Raw genomic sequence first — 18,982 nt, 5'->3', positions numbered from 1 at the left:
GAGATTCAACAGTGGAGACTATCAAGGAAAGAGAGACAATGACTTAGAAGGGACAATTGTTTGGAAGCTGCAACAGGGCACAAAGGAAAGTGTCAGGGTACTAGGGAGGGGACTGTAGAGAGAGTAATGAGAAGTGATTAGACATTTCTGGACTTCCTTATCATTGCAATGATAATGTTTCACTCTTCAAAATTTTCGTTTCTTTGATTACATTAAGTTGAATTATTTTTTCATATGTAGGTGACAGGATAAGTAATTGTGGTTTAATTTGTTCTAACTGAATCTACTCTCCCCAAGTTTATGGATGGGTCCTTTTCCTTGGGCAGGTACAGAGGTTATACAGTGGAACTCAAGGCAAAAAGTGTCTCAAAATCTCATGCTGGATTTTTGTTTGTTTTTTGCTTAAGCTCTTTGACACAATTTTCATAAAGGGAAAGGAAAGAGGTAATTACATTTTATATGGGATGAGGTGAGGACAGAAGTATAAGAGCTTAAGAGGAGAGAGAGAGAGAGAGAGAGATTCACCAGGAATAGGAAAGGATATGAGGAACTGTGGTTACTTAAAGCAGCAGGGACCTATGCCCACCCAGCACCCAGGGAGGTACTGTGACCACCGTGGATATGAACCTAGGTATCGGGGCTCCCTGCTTTGACAAAGATTTCCATAGCTACACAAGACACAGAAGTTGCAGAGTCACCACAAGAAACTAAGTGAGCAATGAGTGTAACAATCTTGACCAGTGTAGACTATAGATCGGTGGGGTACCCCTATTTTTTCTGATCCCTCAGACCTTCGTACAACCCTAGTAGATAAATAAGGAAAGAACAAATAATGATTAAGTTTAAATTTCCTCTCAGACTGGTGGGATAAGAGTTGGAGTTCAAATAACCATTTTTTGTTTGTTTTGGATTGATTTTTGCACATACAGGTTTGTGGAATAAAATTCATAAATACTCTCTACATTGTCAAATGAAGTGCCTATTTTCCCAGCCTGTCATGTAATATTAATTTTCCTTTTAGAGAGAAGATTTTCATTTTTGTGTAGTCCAATTTACTTTGAACTTCATTATATTCATTTCTATCTGGACTTGTGAGACTCAACTTCATGGTGTTAAAAGTTTGCTTTTAGAATTTTGGAAAGATTGTTCCATTTGACATGCATTTTAATGGCTACCTGCAAGTCAGACACACTCTTTCATCAGCTAAAAAAGTACCTTCAAGGGATGCCTGGAATTTGATATATCAGTTTATGGGAACATAATTTAAAATTATGGGATCAATAGTATATTGACAAACTTTGATGACCCTTAAATATGTCTCAGGATGCTGCAACGTTGAGTCATTCTTGTGAAAAAGAATCAGATTCAAACCAAATGTTTGTACAAAACAGACAGTTATATAGCTTGTTTTTGTGCTGTTTTTATGTTATTAAATAACCTTTGTCATTTCTCATGATCCTTGGGTAATTACTAAAGGGGCATAGTGGTCCCTTATGTGTTGCTTTTAAAGGTAAACAAAACTTTAAAAGACACTATTTTAATTTTATTTTGACCTACCCTTTGTTACATTTCAGGTTTGTAGGGTAAAGTAATTTGAAGTTACCCAAAATAGGTCATTACCCTTTGGTCACTGGAACCCAGATGGTACTTTGATGAAACAATTGGATTTGTGAGTTTCCATTTCAGGCTGTTGTAAATTAAATAGCACTAAGGACAATCAAATCAAAAAAGACTCAGTTTCCCCTTTAAACTCATGTTTTTATTGGGTCTTTGCTGTATAAGCACCAAATGAGGCACCTTGACGTATGGGATGGCAACATTATAAGAAAAAGTTAATCCCGAACCTGATTTTGTATTTCTCTACAAAGTAGGCTGTGCACTAGCTGCTGAAAATATAAATCCATATAGAATCAATTTTATTCCCTTAGGAACTATTCTTCTTTAATCAGTTGACATGGTTGTAAACAATATAAAATGTAATATTGACAATGTTTTTTGAAACATGTTGGCCGTTATTACATTAGCTGTCTATTAAAGAGCAGGCACACTCAACCTGACTATCCTTAGGTGAGGGTTAAAGGACCTATTAAGGAAAAAGTGTTACTATACTGGAAAAAGATTGCTAATAGACTTGCAGTGTTGGAGTCTGTAAACCCACTGCTCCCTTTGAGAATGATAAAGTTACCAATAGCGATTTCTACTCATGACCTACACTATCCCATCCTTTGGTAAAGGATCCCCAGGATAATGCCATCTTTCAGCCTTGGGGCATCACCCTGCCCATTCTAATTCCAATCTGTGATGATATTTTCATTCCTTGGCTCATAACACTGTCCCTTAAAGTAGTTGAAGTCGGTGGGTCCTATGTATCAAGCCGAATGAGTCAATTTGATCATAATGAAGTATTTTGAATTTAGCCTCTAAAAGCCTGAGCAAGCATGTCATGTCCAGCTAACCCAACTCCTGAATGTCTGGCCATACTTGACAAATTAGGACCACACCAACTGGCTCTAAGAGGAAAGTCTGATGAACATCTCTCCAGAATGTTCTGAGACAATAGGATCTTCATGGGACCAGTCCTCTAACGCTTTTGTGACCTGCTGAGAGAAGTGCTATTCCTCTCCTGACCCTACCTGAAGAACTTGGCTTCCTTGACAATCTTCCATGTTTATCTTCCATTTTCCACCATCACTCTGCACTAAACCCTTTCTTGAATGTTAATAAACTATAAATCTTTACTCCACTCTTTGGATAAAGTTTCTCCTCTTTTTTCTCCACTGGACTTCAGGACGGACACTGGGATGGGATGGGAAGGAAGTCAACATTAAAACTTGCTCGGGTTTTACCCATACTCTGTGAGTCTGTGTGTCTGTTTAAAGTTCCACACATTTAGAGGAAAACTAATCCCACCACTGTACCCAGAAAGATTTTACTTTCTAATTCCACCACTGTACACAGAAAGATTTTAGTCAGGTTAATATACCCCTCCTTGGCTAGAATTCCTAATGGAACAATAGGCAGAACCCGTAACACCTCCCAATCAGTGCATTATTATATACTTTAAAGAAATGAATATTCCTTGAATGAGTCTTAACTCTGAGGTATTAAACGAGCGTATTTCAAATAATGACATCAATCAATACATTTAAAAAATTTTTATTTTTAGAGGTTGAACAATGATTCATTGCAGACTTTCTGATGAAACAATTAGCAGTCTCAAAGATTATTTCAATAAATTTTAAAGTTAGAGCACAGATTGAATATAAATCGATTTAAATAGGCACAGTTTTGAAAAGAACTGAAGAGTACTTAAAAGATCCCATTGAATTCATGTGGCACTATTCCTAGTTTTATCGATAGTGTCTCAATTAAATGTCCTGGCAGAAAACACTTAGTGATTAATTTATCTAGAAACTGGTAGCACTGAAAATATTAAAATTTATGCATTCCAATGGTTTGCGTGTGTGTGCTTCTATGTACACATGTGTGATTTCTGCTTTGCCTATTTTACTATCTTAATGATTATCCTTTCTTACTGTTTCCTCTGAGGCTCTTACCTTACTTCAAGAGACCTAATCACACTGAACTTTTCTTGTCAGCCCTTTGCATACATCATTTTCTAGCTTTTGAACATTTTCAATAATTCCTTCTATTTTGGACAAGGGCTTTGGTGAAAGAACTAAAGTACACTAAAATAACACTGTACTCTGTCCCAATGCTACTCACAACTTGCCAGCACTTTCATGCTTCAACTCACAGGACTCAGGAATCTGGCTTTTCAGAAATCCCCCTCAATGCTTCTGTGGTGGGCCAGGGCTTCCAGGTACTGCTGCTACAAGGTGAGGTGTAGTTATAATTTTTTCTGTCACTGTGCACTGACTGTGAAATTTAATCGTCCCTTCACTTTCTTGTTTCGGCTGGCAAAGGATGTAAAAATTCCAGCTGGATTAACATCTAAATTGGAAATATTCATTACCTACAAACCACTTTAAATATTTTCAGTCCTTCCTAAGCTGACTATCCAACATCTCAATCTCCTTTCTTAATATGTGCCAAGCTTCCTTTCCTCATTAGCACCTTATCATTTAACGCTCAATTACACATTTGCAATGTCTCTTGCTTGTTTACTTTGGGACACCTCTGTAGATGCAGTTCACTATTGTGTATGTTTATTAGAATAACAGCCACAGAGCACAATGGGAGTTGACTTCCTAAAATAGTTTACTGTCTTACTGTGTTAAAAATATGATTTTAAGATAAAACTTATTTTTGAACCTTAACTGAGTAAATATGAAGAAAAAATGAATTCTTAAAAGACTTGATTCTACACGCTACTTAAATGAGAAAATTTTCTGAAATTCAAACATAGCAAGCTCCATTTGCTCAGCGATGAGGTACTTGCACAAAGTTCCCCATGGCCTTTTTGGTGTACAAATTTATAATAATGAAGACTACTTCTAAGGAAATAATTTGACATAAAACTTTTTTTTCTCTTTAAACTACTGCATTTAAAAAGTCATTCGAGTTGTAAACACTCAAGGATAAGCCAGTTTTAAGATCACATTATTGTGTCACAGTAACAGAAATGTGAATCACATTTACCTTTAATTCATGGATTCAGGTTCTCCTAAATTCTCATTATTGAGCTACTACATTCTTGATATAAGTTGTTAGGAAAATCCAAATCATCATTCCTGGCGCCAAGGTGCCAAGAAATAACGTGCTATCTTGAAATCACACATAGTCTGCTTTTGTATTTTGGTTAACCAGGTAGTTTGAAAATTATTATCCCACTAGCACTGTCTTCAGATTTTAGAAGCAGAACTAGAGGAATTATAATGAGGTATACTTTGTGGTAGTTCTGTTGCTTCTCTACTGCTCCAGAACTAACCATGGTATTGAGGATGGATATGCAGAAATGATGCTTTTCACCAGGTAGCAATTACCATAGGTGACCAAACGCCACCTATCTATGGCGTCTATAACTTATTGGGGTGATGGACTAGAATGATTTTTTCACGACTATAAATTTGTAGACCTAGGTATTTGATGAAAGTTGTATTTTCTTTCAAAATCTTTTTTTAACCTATTACATTAAGTCCCTACATGTGGACTTATCACTTTTAGATTAATTTCTGATATTACAGAAATAGAAACATGAAAAACACAAGTATTAGCAGCCAAAACTTTTTGTTGTTACATTTTGTAATTTTTGTTTAATAACTGGAGTGAAATTTTTATATAGTTTAATCTGGAATCAGGAAAATATTTAATGCTGTCTGATGGTCACACTGTTGGCCAGATAAGAATTTTGATAAATCAACCAATCTGTCTTGGGGGATAGAATTTGACGCCTACTTTAAAGTATTAAAAAATACAACTTATTCTACAGTACATGTATATAGGAGTTCAGTCCTGTATTCAGGCTTGCAAGTGTATTATTCGGTGGTTTTTAAAAACAGCTATTGCACATCTTTGGAGTTTCTGAGGAAAATCAAGCATCCGAGGCTTTCTTCCTTTCTTCTTATCAGGAGAAAACCAGCTTAACACGGGGTGAAAAGAACACAACTGTTCTCTATCTGTGGGCTTAACCGTCATGGAGCAATGAGGAAATGGGTGGCCTTTTCCCCTTTATCACTGTAGTTTTCTCCAGGCATGCAGGTTGTCCAGCCTTAGTCTGGTTTATGCTTAGTCCTTATTATTTTCATTTCATAATCTAACCTTTGGTTCTTTATAGGACTTGGCAAATTTGCATATGGTTTGTTGCTATTTTTATTTTTTTCCAAAAAAATCCCTCATTCAGGGCCAACTCTTTTGAAAGCTGTTTGGAATCTAACTTATTACAGGTTTCTTAACTCCATGTTGTAAAATCTGAATATAGATACTGTCCAAACTGTCCAAAGAATAATGTTTGAATTCACAGTAACAAAAGTTACAAGGTTTGTGCAAAAGATATTGTACACCATTGGAGTACATAGAGCTTGCTATAGTTAATTTTATATATAAAGCTGCATTTCTCATTAAAACTATTCTGTGCTACATTAAAAGTATCTGATTTAATTTTCCCTACCAGTAAAACTGAATGCTCATTTAATCTCAGAAATTTAAAATGCAAATTGCATATTTATGATGTTTGTAATTGTTATAATAAATCATTGGAACCTTTTAAACACCATAATTGCTTTGGAGCTCTTCAAGTTTTCCAAGGGTCATGAAGTAAACCCGGCTGTGGCGATTGCGCAGGATAGAGGTAAAGAACAGCTTTAAAAAGAGAGAAAGAGACACCATCAGTAAATATTTAATACATTGCAAACTGATATTTCATAGATACAATTATAACTTCAATTTATCTGCACCAACCAATAAAATATTAAGCCATACTGTTTTTCAGAAAGGGATTTCCTCAGATTAAAGAATACGAATTTAAATTAGTATGGAGTCTAAATTACAATTAAAAAATAACATTTTACCATACTCTATAATTGTACTTCATATAGTTTAAATAAAATTAGATTTTTGTAGGTGGCATTCATCTGCTAAACTTCTTGATTGGTTTGGTTAACAATTCTCCTTTGCTATTTGTTTAAAATCTATTTTTATTCAAGTTGGCTTTCCTTTTTCTTTTAATATATGGAAAATATTACCTTATTTAGATGTTCACATTGTTGCTGGTGTTTAAGTGGCCACTGACATTTTCTACTTGGTGCAAGCTTCTATTTCAGTGGAACAGACCGACATCAATAGACTGAGATTATGAGCTAAACCAATCAGCTTAGAGAGGAACATGTTGTGTAAATATGGTCTGTGCCATAAAGAAAATTAGGACAGTACAATAATATAAATAGCAAACAGAGGTATCCTTGTTAGGACTAAGGTTTTCAACACCCACAATGGATATACTTAGGAGGGTGTGTGATGTAATGATGATGATGATGACAATAACACTAGCTACCCTTGATTTAACACTTTTATGTGCCAGGCAATCTGTGAGATGCTTACTATATACATATTATTAATAATTTTCAGAATTGTTCCCAAAGTAGTTATTAATATTCCCATTTCTGAGATGAAAAAGCTAAGGTTCAGAAGGACTAGTCAAACTTCCAGGTTTTTACACGTAGTTAGGTGGCAAAGCTGGGACTGCATCCTAGATCTATCCAATCTCAATCACTGGTTCTTGCCATTATATCCCTTTATATTACAAAAAAGTACCTTTTCTTGATGCCCAGTGCTTTACCCTGTTTGTTCTGATATTAATTCAAATCCTTTGCAATTTCTTCCAAATGTGAATGTTTCCTGGTCTTATTAGAATTATTTCTTCACGCTATTATTTCTCATAACATGTTGGGACTGTAATGATGTCATGCAATTCATTTTTCCATCTAAACTATCTGAATTGGTTAAAATTGATCACATTACACAAATAATTGCCAAATCTTGATTTTATTTTTCTTTCCTGTGAAATGGACATAATAATGTCCACTTGTGAAGATTAACTATGATAGCTTCTAAAGTATTTAGCACAAACTCTACCATATAATTAGGTGTTCAGCAAACATAAGTAACTTTTTCCTTCTTCTGTTATTGGATTACGTTGAAAACTATAAAAGGAAGATTTACTCAAGCATTCTTTTTCAAAATATCATATTAATAGGAACATGAAAAGAACTATGCATCAAAGATAATAATGGAATTTGTAAGAAATAAAATAAAGGCTAAGCTTTGCTTTGGACACAATTAGAATTTTTACAGTTTTGAAAATGATTTCTTTTGAAATCAAATTTCATGATTTACCAAATCAATGTTTCTAATGCAAATTGCAAAATTATTTTTATTAATTTATTATATTGTTAAGAGTATGCCAATTTGGGAAATATAGCATAAATATATTTATAGCCAGAAAGAAAAGGATATAAATTTCCTTAGTTAATTTTCATCACTTGCTTTATTTTTGCTTTAACTGGGGGATGTAAACTATACCTTGTCACCTCGGGTACACAGAAATCTCAGCTTCTTAATTGACCTGCGCTTCAGTTCACTTTCCAGAACCCTTGACTGCAAAGAGCGGACTTCAACGGCTTTTTGGCCCCATCCTGTGGCTCGCTGTGAACACTCATAAGCTACAATAAAAATTTAAAAATCAGAAAAACATAATATCTTTCTGTCAGTGATAGAAAATTATAAACACAGTCAACATTTGATTATTAAGAGGGACATTATTACAGTTCAGGTAAATACATTCTTTTTTTCCTGCTTATAAGACTGTTGTTTGGCCACTATGCTGCTCAACAGTGGTGTTCAAACCAGCTATGTACTATCACTATTGTGACCAAGTATTCAACATTGTGAATAACTAGATCTCAGTTAAGTTTTGTATTCATATTCTCCAACACCACAGAAAAAGCTAAGAGTTAATCTTACCCTGTTTGTGGAAAGTCCAATCTAGCTACAGTGATTCTTTATTTTATAATCTAGTTGAGGTACAACATCCTGTAAGGGTTTGTACTTGTGCTTAAGTGACATACATGGAAACCTGACTAACTTTTCAAAATTAAAACTGCTAAAAAATGACTCGCTCAAATAATGACTTTAGCAACTCTAATGTAATTCAATTAACTACCATGTTATACATAGAACTAAAGCTAATTTGATACTGCTAAGCCTTATCTCTTGCTCAGGAAATTTTTATTAAGATTTAAACTATTGGACCCTGTTTTATATTACTCAGTGACAATAAAGACTATGACAATTGCTTTAAAGCAGAAAACCTAATTATGTAAATAGCCATATAGTCAGCTGACACTGTAAGGTATTTTCTGACATGGGGAGCAGTATTTTTTCCAACAACTGCATACAGCAAACTTTTCTAAACTTAATGCACAATGTACTTGCTGAGCCCAAGTACACAGTTCACATGGCATTACATAATTTCTACCTTAATTCTAAAACACATTAATCAGCCACTTAACCTAGCTACTGAGCTAGCTTGTGTATGGGATGAAATCCAATGATTTAGTTTGGAATGCTTAATGATACTTGCTGTGATTGCTAAGTCTCTATATATTTGTTTGAAAATCCAAAGCAAAGATCTTATTAGTAAAAACATTCATTATATCTAAAGGAATGTAGATTGGGAAAATCTGGATCTAGGTTAGTTTTAAATAACAAAGCAGTTGTTTTTAGACAGAAAAAGAGAGTAATTGATTTCCTTAATATTAGTGTTATAATGCAATCTTTATATACTCTCAAAATACCCTTAATACACAGACGAAAATATCATGTTTTTATAGTGCTATAATTTATTTTACACATAGAGGGATGCTTTTCAATTTTAGTGACTTAAAATAGCTCTTTGTTTTAGGTCAGAAGTTGTCCTGCCTAAGGACAAGAACTGTACCAGATGACTTTTTAAGACCTCTTTGAGTTCTATCATTGTCTACATGTGGCATAAATATGGCATAAATATAGGGGTTCTGTTTCCCATTTGAACTGAATTTCCTTATTCCAATTTCTGATTAATATATTGATCACAACCACTGTAAAGGTTAGAACAAGATTCATTATTTCAGGGATTTTTTGCCCCAGATCTGTCAATTATATTGTAAGCGTTTACGTCTTGTCACAAAATGGTTTTAAACCCTCTGTGAGTTCTTACCTTTTGAAGAAATTGGAGGAGGTTTTCAGGATAATCCTTAACACTATGTATGCAAAAAGAAAGGATTCTGCAGATGCAATGCAAAGTGCCATCATCCCATAATGGAAAAAATGTCCATTAAAAAGAAGTTCTTTCAAACTGGTCTTTAAAGCCACATGTGGATCACATTTGGCCATTTTATAGGGATTTCAGAAGCTTCTGGCTTCTTTATTGATAAACTATTTTCTCTCTGTCTCTCTTGTCCTCCTTCCCTCCCTCCCTTCCTCCCCTTCCTTCCTTCTCTCTCTCCCTCTCTCTGCCCCCCCTCCCTCCCTCACCCTCTCCTTGTCCTTCTCCCTCTCCCTCTCCTTCTCCTTTATTTGCTTCATTAACCTTATCTTCCTTCCAGGAACATTTATCTTCAAGCAAATCATTCTACTCTCTCTCTAATATTTTTACTGTTCATATGCATTATTCTGTTCCCTATCTAGAATCACCTCTGTAGTCACCAAGACTCAGAGAAACACGAGTTTCAAGTTATTCAGATTGCCCAGATCAGCAGTCCTGCAATGGTCAGGAAGAAAAAAAAATGTCCTGGTCTAATAAAGATGAAAAGGCAGTTTTCTTTATGTTGCCATCTGAGTAGTACCTAATAGGCATTCCAGTCAGTCATATTTATCTCTTTTGTGAATGAAGTTTGATGAAATCTTAGTGACAACCAATATGTCACATATTCAGTTTGTATTTGATTCTTCACAGAAATATTACTTGCTGAACAGAACACTATTGACTGTATAAAATGGAAGTATTTTGCTCTTCTCTTATGACTATTGGGCAGTCTCCTAAGATAAAGGTAAACCCCAAAAATCAATGTGATGGAATGAAACAGTTTCAACATCTGTGTAAAAGCTGCAAGCAAAGGGATTTAAAATAAAATTACAGATTATTGTGGAAAAGAATTACTTTCCTATTTTAATTACATGATTATTGAAAATGAACAACTAAGACAGCCAAAATCAGTCTCTTTGTGGTAGCCTTGTGAATTCATTAAGCATAAGACAAACATACACATTACCTTACAAGGGAATAAGTATGCCATATCCCAAATTAACACTATATGCCTTGAGAAAAAGTGATACTTCAGGAAATAGAAGCTTTTCTGGGATCATCTGAAAGGAGAAAAATTTTATACATACCTACTGAAGATGGTATGTCTTTCCACACTTCAAGGATCTTCTTGAAGAGTTGTTCATTTGCTTCCATGGAAAGGGCTTCAGCATTGAAGGTGAGCATCATGCCAATTCCCAAGGAATCAGGTAAAATGATGATATTCTGTGGTATAATGATTTCCAGGGGCTGGAATTATGTTTCATAAGGATTTACATGTCCAACATTTTATCACTACTACTTTCATTGAAGCAGCTTAGTTGAGCAATAAAGACCAAAAAGGGGTTCAAAATGCAGGGAGGAGAGAAATTTCTATTTCAGTACAAAACAGCATGCTATCCAACACTTGAAAAGAGCCTTCCCTATGTCATAAATCTGTCACTGTTTAATATTCTCCTTTATATTTAGGAGAAAACTTTGTAAAAAACAGAGATATACTTCCAACACAGAGAAATTCGTTGAAATTTCACAAACTATTATGTATAATGATAGAAGAAACATTACTTGTTTGATTTCAGATTCATTTCAGCACACTAATGAATACTTTAGTAAGGAATGTGTGAACCAAGTAACAAATACAAAATCACTGTTTATCAACCAATTCATTCAAATCAGAAATAGAAAATTAACTTTAAAATAGCTTGAGTTTAAATATTTACAAGGGGCAGCTTTATAATATCCTTCACTGCTTGAAATGTATCCTCCCTTCACAAAAATATAGAATTTCTTATCTAATTTATATAATCTTAAAATATCTTCAGAGATGTATTAGGTGACAGAAGATGAAATACCAAGACATATCTAAGAATTTCTAAATTTCATGATGCATAAAACAATGTGACAAAACTTGCCTAAACTACAGATATTGTCACATTAATCATATTTCCCTAAAAACCGAACAATTAATTCCTCTATCATTTTTCGAATTTAGCAAGTTAAAGGAAAAAATGTCAGAAACTATACTTGCCAAACCCAGCGTACTCAGGCCAAGTGCTTGAGGCCATGTCTCAGTCTCAGCAACAACAATTCTTAAAACTAAAATGGGGATCCAGAGGCGAAAAGCAATTTTAATGCGTTCCCTGGGCACTCTCATGAGCAGTTGAATCAGAAAAGAGATGAAGGAAGAGAGAAAAAGAAATTCAAGAAAAAAGATTGTCTCAAAAAATTTGTTTAGAATAGATCTGGGCTGTTGTAAATCCAGAAAGCCTCAAAGGTAATTCTCTTGCTTCTCAGATGATTCCTGAAGTAACCAGATATTCTGTAGCTTTACAGCTTTTGTAATCTAGCACTTTTGGAAAAGTATTATTTTTAGTACATTCTGTTTCAGAAGACACTCTCTCTTCCCTTATATTAGAGTCCTTTCTCTTTTAATGGGTCAAGACACTAGGGCATTTAGCTAAAAATTCTATTTTTTAATACACTTAAGGTATCCTAATTAGGTCAGAAAATGATTTTTTAAAAACCTCATCTTCTCTCATTCTTGTTTCTATAATAATTAACTGATCATTTCAAAAGAAAATAATTCTTCTTGCCTAGTAGTCAAGTGGAACACAGAATTCAATCTTCCTAAATGACTTTTCAAATAAGTATAAACTTGGACCAATACTGTGGTGTTCAATAAGGCACTACCTTCAAAATAAAGGCTATCTGACATGACATAAAAAATAAGATGCAGGAAGTGATGGAAGACACTCCAAGTGAAAAGTACTATAATATTTACACTAAAATTAACCTGAGCTCATTTAAATGGCTTTGGCTGGGCTTGGTTCAGTATTTTGTGCCTTATAAACAGTGATTTCTATATAGTTATAGGTGACAACAGAATGATCAGCTAATTAGATCGTTAAATATGACCAAAACTTTAAAAAAAGTCTCCACTAATGATCTGACAATTGCTCCATGTAATCTGTCAGAGATATATAGATAATTCTGAAAGCTGTGCAAAATATCACATTAGTACAGTGGCTTAGCAGTACATAAAAGTTTTCTCCTGAAATTTTGTATAATGTTAAACTGCTAAAACTTTAGTGATTGACAAAATGGGGAATTCAAAAAGGGTGAAGCAGAGATTTGTTGGTTCAGCCCTTCCTTTTTAATATAATTTTCAATAGGACAAATATAATTTCTACCTTCAAATTTGAGATATAGGAGAATTATATTATGTATGGTACATGTGTGTGAGGGGTATTATGTTTAAGCTCTTTAGACAAATGATGTGTATAGTATTTTTACAACTATCCATATTTTAGATGCTGTGCCATATTTTCATATTTATAATTACTTAAGAGTTAAGAGTTGATGTGCATTAGCTTTTAAAATGCTGAATCCTTTGATCAGAAATTCTAAGTATAACTTATATTGTAAGAGAATACTTTATGATAACTTGCTATATATCACAGTTAAAGTACTACAATCTGGATAAAGAAAGGACATACACATAATAATACTGGTGTAATTAAAAAAAATCTGTTAATGCATTATGAGGTACAGAAGACTAAAGCAAGGGTTGCAAACTCATATGGCTACGAGGGCCAGTTATTATAAATACACAAAGGTGGATGGATAGAGAATGTATAGCGTATGTTCCATCTAAAAGTGGGCAGGCACAAATTGGTTCCAGTTGATTATGGCCAGATAGTAATGTTGGCCTGATATTGTCAGATCGTTGGTTTTTCAATAGAAATCCAGATTTTAAGTGTAAACGATATTCACTTAAAAACAAACAAAAATCACTGTTGCAGACAAAATCTATCTGCGGAACAGACTTAGCTGTCTGGACTAAGAAACCATCAGTGATTTTTGTTTATCCGTTACTACTTTCTGGCACTTTATACTTACCTTTTACGTCTCAGTTCTAATATAGATATTGATACTCATATTTTTAAACCTTTAAGAGTTTTGACAGTTGGAAATACTCAAATTGTGTTATACAGTAATTTCTAGGGATCTTACGTTATTTGGCAGGGTCACATCAGACATAACCTCAGATTCTGCATCAATGATGTGATATCCATCTGCTGAGCTGAAGAAAATCTTTAGTCTTTTTTCAGAACCAATAGCCAGGTCAACTGTCACTGGCTTATGACCAAGTGTTGGAAACACCTGTAGATATAAAACCAAATATGGCCAAAAGGCCAAAAATGACACTCTGTCTAAGGCGAAAATTCCCCTGCCCTTTTGTTTAACAGGTTTATAAAACCCAGAATGATTTTTAAAATTACATAATATATTTAGAGACCTATGTATTATAACTTTTCTTAGGTCTGTTATTACAATAAGAATGATTATATTCGGGTTCTAAATATTGAGTTTTCCTTCGAAGGCCAAATCTCCAAAAATCATAAGAGCCTTGTATGGCCCTGTACTCTGTTTGCTGTCTTTAAATTCCTTGCCTTGAGCTTCAGCAAATGAAGGAGCTCATCTGGTCTCTTAAACCGGTTTGCTGGATCAGCTGCCTGTATTTTTGCCAGTATTCGTATATAGGCTTCATAGGACATGTAGTCTCCTTCGGAGTCTGCTGATTGATCAATGCACACTTGGTAGGGAATGAGAAAGGCCAGACATGTTAACCTACCATAGACTGGTGTACTCTAGGCTCTTATGGTTCCTAGTCCAAGGAAACAAAAAGCCAAACAGGATTCATTGCCAAGTTCAGGTCACAGTAGAGGACTGGGCGTCACAGGTTTCACCACACTGTAGTCATGAGGTGGGATTCAAGAACTAAAGTGAGGACTTGGACCAGGAACTGTGTATCAGGCTACACAGACTGTTGGTACTTACCTTCTTTGCTCTCCAGCTCCATACCAGGCAGCTCTGACCAATCAGCAGACACCCAAGAACAAACCCATATCCAAATACTGACAGCTGACCCAAGGCCCAATTTAGGGAGATCAGATCAGGGATGTGATTTGTGTCAGGACAGACCCAGACTATCTATATAGTAGTCAGTGCTATTTATAAACGAACATATTTATTGTGCAAATAGACATTGAGGAGCAGTCATAAGTATTAACCCATCTTTATTGTATACATGTGATGTTTTGGTCTATAAAATATACCATGTAATCAGATCCTGACCTAAGATACAATAGTATTTCATGAACATGTTGTTGGGGTCTATCATGATATGTCCCTATCAGTGCTTTGTAAAAGCTTGTCCAGGGACCAACCAGTTCAAAATCTCCTGGGATGTTTGCTAAAAATATAGATTCCCAGGCTCCACTTCAGACCTACTAATTTGGCCTGGAGTTGGGTCTGAGATCTAAACTTTTAACAAATGCTCCAGATGATTCTTATGTATATCCCAGATTAGGGGCTACTGGACTCTATGTAATATTGCCAGTTCATTAATCAGTCCTTATTACTATAGAATAAATACAAAATAATCTTATTTATGTTGAATTCTGGAGCATTATAAAAAGATAATGAAGATAAAAATAGTCCCCAGTTTATGAGATGTGATTAAAAATCATCAGCAACTTAATTGTTTGGGACACTAAATGGTTACCTTAAGAGGCTGATCCATAGAAGTTCAATTAAACCATAATAAGGGTGGAAATAGTACTCATAATCCAAATAAGCCTAACCACCATTCCTTATAATAGTTCTAGAGAAAAATGTGTTTAGAGATCCAGCTTGGAAGGAATATAGAGCCATCCTTTCCTCCCCACCCTCATCTACTGTAGCCCTGGTAATTAGAGCAAAGGCTTTCTCTTCCTTCATTCCTCTTCCAGGTTCATTCCTCTACCATTCCTCTACAATGGTAGAGGTTTCCCCCTTTACCATTGTCACACCTTTCCTTACCTTCCCTCTGCTCTCCACCCCCCACTAAGAGAGAACAGGGACTTTCTCAGCTTCAAGTCATTGGGGTGGCACCCAAAGCTTGTGTTTGTGGCTTTAGAAGAGAAGGTCTTCATGTTGACTACAGGAATTGGGAGTGAGGAGCTGGTGGGGAGGTCCTTTAAGGGGAGGGGTCAGGGATTTCCCTCACACTCTCCCTTGGTGTGGTGCCTGTGAATTATCTAAAAAGGGTTAAATGATAATTATTGACATGGTATATTTAAATTACATTAATTGTAGAAGAATGGTATATATTTCTGCTACTCTATTCCAAATACTGTCCTGTTTACAATTTCTCAAAAGAAAAACCAAAGGAAAAGGAGACCACTCACTTTAATGGCAGTGCTTTCATCAAAGGACTTTGGTGCCCATGCATACAGGTGAATTGATGATTTCAAAGCAATTGCAATATATGTTGTTTCTTCATGTTGCACTACAATGATAAAATACAAAGAAGTAACGATGCCACAGAGTTAACAAGAACACTCAAGTATTTGTGTTTGTTGTTGAAAATGTCATAATAACAATGTAAGACCATAGATCATTTATTTTAGAAAAGTTATTTGGTTACAATTTGATGCCCAAAAGAAGATGACAAAAATACTGTATAGTTTTATGGAGTGTATGCATTAGCCTTTAAGAACACTCTAAATTGTACACTGAAAACTACAGAACATTGCTGAAAGAAACTAAAGAAGACCTAAATAAATGGAAATACTTCCTCTGTTCATGGACGGGTAGACTTAACATTGTTAAGAGGTCAATACTATCCAAAGTGATCTACAGATTCATCGCAATCTCTATTAAAGTCCCAATGGCCCCCTATGCATAAATGGAAATGCTGATTAAAATTCACTTGGAATTGGAAGAGGCTCCAAATAGCCAAAACAATCTTGAAAATGAAAAACAAAGTTGGAGGACTCACAGCTTCCAATTTCTAAACTTACTACAAGCTACAGTAATCAAAAGAGTGTAGTACTGACCTAAGGCCAGGCATATACATCAATGGAGTAGAATTGAAAGTCTACAAATAAAGCCATACATTTATGGTCAGTGGTGCCAGGACTATTCAATAGGGAAAGAATAATCTCTTCATCAAATGGTACTGCGACAACTGAATATCCAAGTACAAAAAAATGAATTGGACCTCTTACCTCATTCCATATACAAAAATTAACTTGAAATGGATCAAAGGCCTAAATGTAAGAGCTAAAACTATGAAATTCTTAGAAGTAAATATAGGAATAAACCTTCATGGCAATAGATTCTTATATTTGACACCAAAAGCATAAGCGACAAAAGAAAGAAACAGATAATTTGGGTTTCATTAAAATTAATACTTCTATATATCAAAGGACACTATCAAGAAAGTGAACAGACAAAGTATGGAACGGGAATAAATATCTGCAAATCATATATCTGATAAAGGTCTAATGTCCAGAATATATAAAGAATACTTACAACTCTACAACAAAAAGATAAATAAGCCAAGGAAGATATACAAATGGTCAATAAACACTTGAAAAGATGCTCAACAACATTATTCATCAGGGAAGTGCAAATCAAAACTATAATGTGATGCCATGTTACACCCACTTGGATGGCTAGGATCAAAAGACTGACATTTACAGGTGTTGGTAAGAATGAAGAGAAAAATGGAGCTTTCATACTTATGGCAATGTAAAACAGTTCTGTCAGTCACTTTTAAAAATATTCTGGCAGTACTCTCTAAGAGAAAAGAAAATATTCACTCCAATGTACAAAGACATGTATGAAAATGTTCATAGCAGAATTATTCCTAATAGCCAAAAAGTGGAAAAAGTGCAAACGTATAAAACAATGGATGTATAAAAAACTGAATAAACAAAAGGCGATATATCTATACAATGCAATACTATTCAGCAATAAAAAGGAATACTGATACATGTTGAACAGGTTACAGCATGGATGAACCTTGAAAACATTATGCTAAGTGACAGAAGCTTGTCACAAAAGACCACATAATGTATAGTTCCATTTAAATAAATCGTGGAGAAAAGACAAATCCACAGCAAAGAAAGTAGATCAGTAGCTACTTAGGACTATGAGGGGAATAAGGTAAGAGGAATAAAATATGGAGTGACTGCTAATGGCCATGAGGTTTCTTTTTGGAATGATGAAAATTAGATCATGGTGATGGTTACACAACTCTATAAACATACCCTAAACCCTTTAATTGTACACTTTAATGGGGTATATTTTATGATATGTAAATTATTTCAATAGAGCTTTTTTTTTACTAAAAAAGAGAAAAATATATAAAAAGTATATGCTTGCTCTTGGCTAGACCTTCTGGCTCTCATGAAATATGTTGTCCTACTTCTAGATTTATATTTGCACTAAAGCCCCGCTTCTTTGGCAGAGACACTGCTTCTGTATTCGCTAGCCAGACTTCATCTGAGACTAATATATATGAATTCTCTCTCTCCTCTCCCCTCCCCTCCTCTCTCCTTCTCTCTTTCTCATTCTGTGTCTCTGTCTCCCTGAGTCTAGCTTTGCTTTCTTTTTCTTTAAACTGTTCAGAAGTAGGTCAAAGAAGCATGATTAATAAATCCCCAAGAAGCAAAGGAATTCTTTGTTAAGCAAATAGTTCCAATAATTTTAATATACGACGGTAACTGATGTCGGTCCATTATTTTGTTGACCTTGGAAGGCTATGAAAATACCGTGCAAGTATGGTTATGTTGTTGTCCTCCTATGTAAAGGTGCTACTGTTCCACCTGTCAGTAGGACAAATGTTATTGGTTGTTATGAGAGCTGGGATGGGTTGGAATGTGGTCAGCCAGGAAAACTAGACTAAACTAGTCCATCTGTTTACCAAAAGCACAGATTTGCAAGATGACTATCTTTGTAAACTCTCTCTTATTGAACTAAAAACTCGATAAGTTAGTAAGAGGCAGTTCTGCTATATAAACTTTTGGGTTAACATCTGGGAATATCTTTCACCTCTGGCTACCACATTTATGTAATATGATTTGGAGGAAATTAGTGATACATAAAACTAGAAGAAAGTAGTATATTTATTTGATGCCTAAGTTGTCTAGGTGCTCATTCCTACCTTTATTGGTGTTTGTGTACATATGTACACACGTATGGAAACCTATCCTCGGAAAGGCTCTTTGCATGCAGAACAGAAACAGTCAGTCAGTATAGAAATATCCTGCCTCAACTCATATTATGTGATTCCAGCTATCTCTTACCTATGCCACTAGTTCTGCCTCACAGGCAATTAGTAAAGAGGAAAGAAGAAAACAAAGGCTGAGAGTAGAGGGGATTTGCTTCAGAAACAGAAAGAATTGGATA

The 18,982-nt window shown here is 34.9% G+C and overlaps 1 protein-coding gene across 7 annotated transcripts in view; it reads right to left on the bottom strand.

Moving 5' to 3' along the window:
- Positions 1-1,911: 1,911 nt before the first annotated feature.
- NRK (Nik related kinase) overlaps positions 1,912-18,982 on the bottom strand; it is a 144,490-nt gene continuing 127,419 nt past the window's right edge. For 4 of the 7 annotated variants that reach the window (XM_082376999.1, XM_082377001.1, XM_082377002.1 and 1 more), the window contains 6 exons: positions 15,975-16,073; positions 14,194-14,339; positions 13,754-13,903; positions 10,831-10,990; positions 7,981-8,120; positions 1,912-6,261 (listed from right to left, as the gene is read on the bottom strand). In XM_082376999.1, the coding sequence (XP_082233125.1) occupies positions 6,166-6,261; positions 7,981-8,120; positions 10,831-10,990; positions 13,754-13,903; positions 14,194-14,339; positions 15,975-16,073 (791 nt within the window). In that variant the 3' untranslated portion in view covers positions 1,912-6,165. Of the gene's footprint in view, positions 6,262-7,980; positions 8,121-10,830; positions 10,991-13,753; positions 13,904-14,193; positions 14,340-15,972; positions 16,074-18,982 lie in introns of all 7 variants that reach the window. The other 3 variants (XM_082377000.1, XM_082377003.1, XM_082377004.1) reach the window with 3 other exon arrangements.

This window comes from Balaenoptera borealis (genome assembly GCF_965194805.1).
Source record: "Balaenoptera borealis genome assembly, chromosome: X".
NCBI lineage: Eukaryota > Metazoa > Chordata > Mammalia > Artiodactyla > Balaenopteridae > Balaenoptera > Balaenoptera borealis.
The sequence above is the reverse complement of the archived record's forward strand: the minus strand, read 5'-3'. Positions and strand labels throughout refer to the sequence as shown.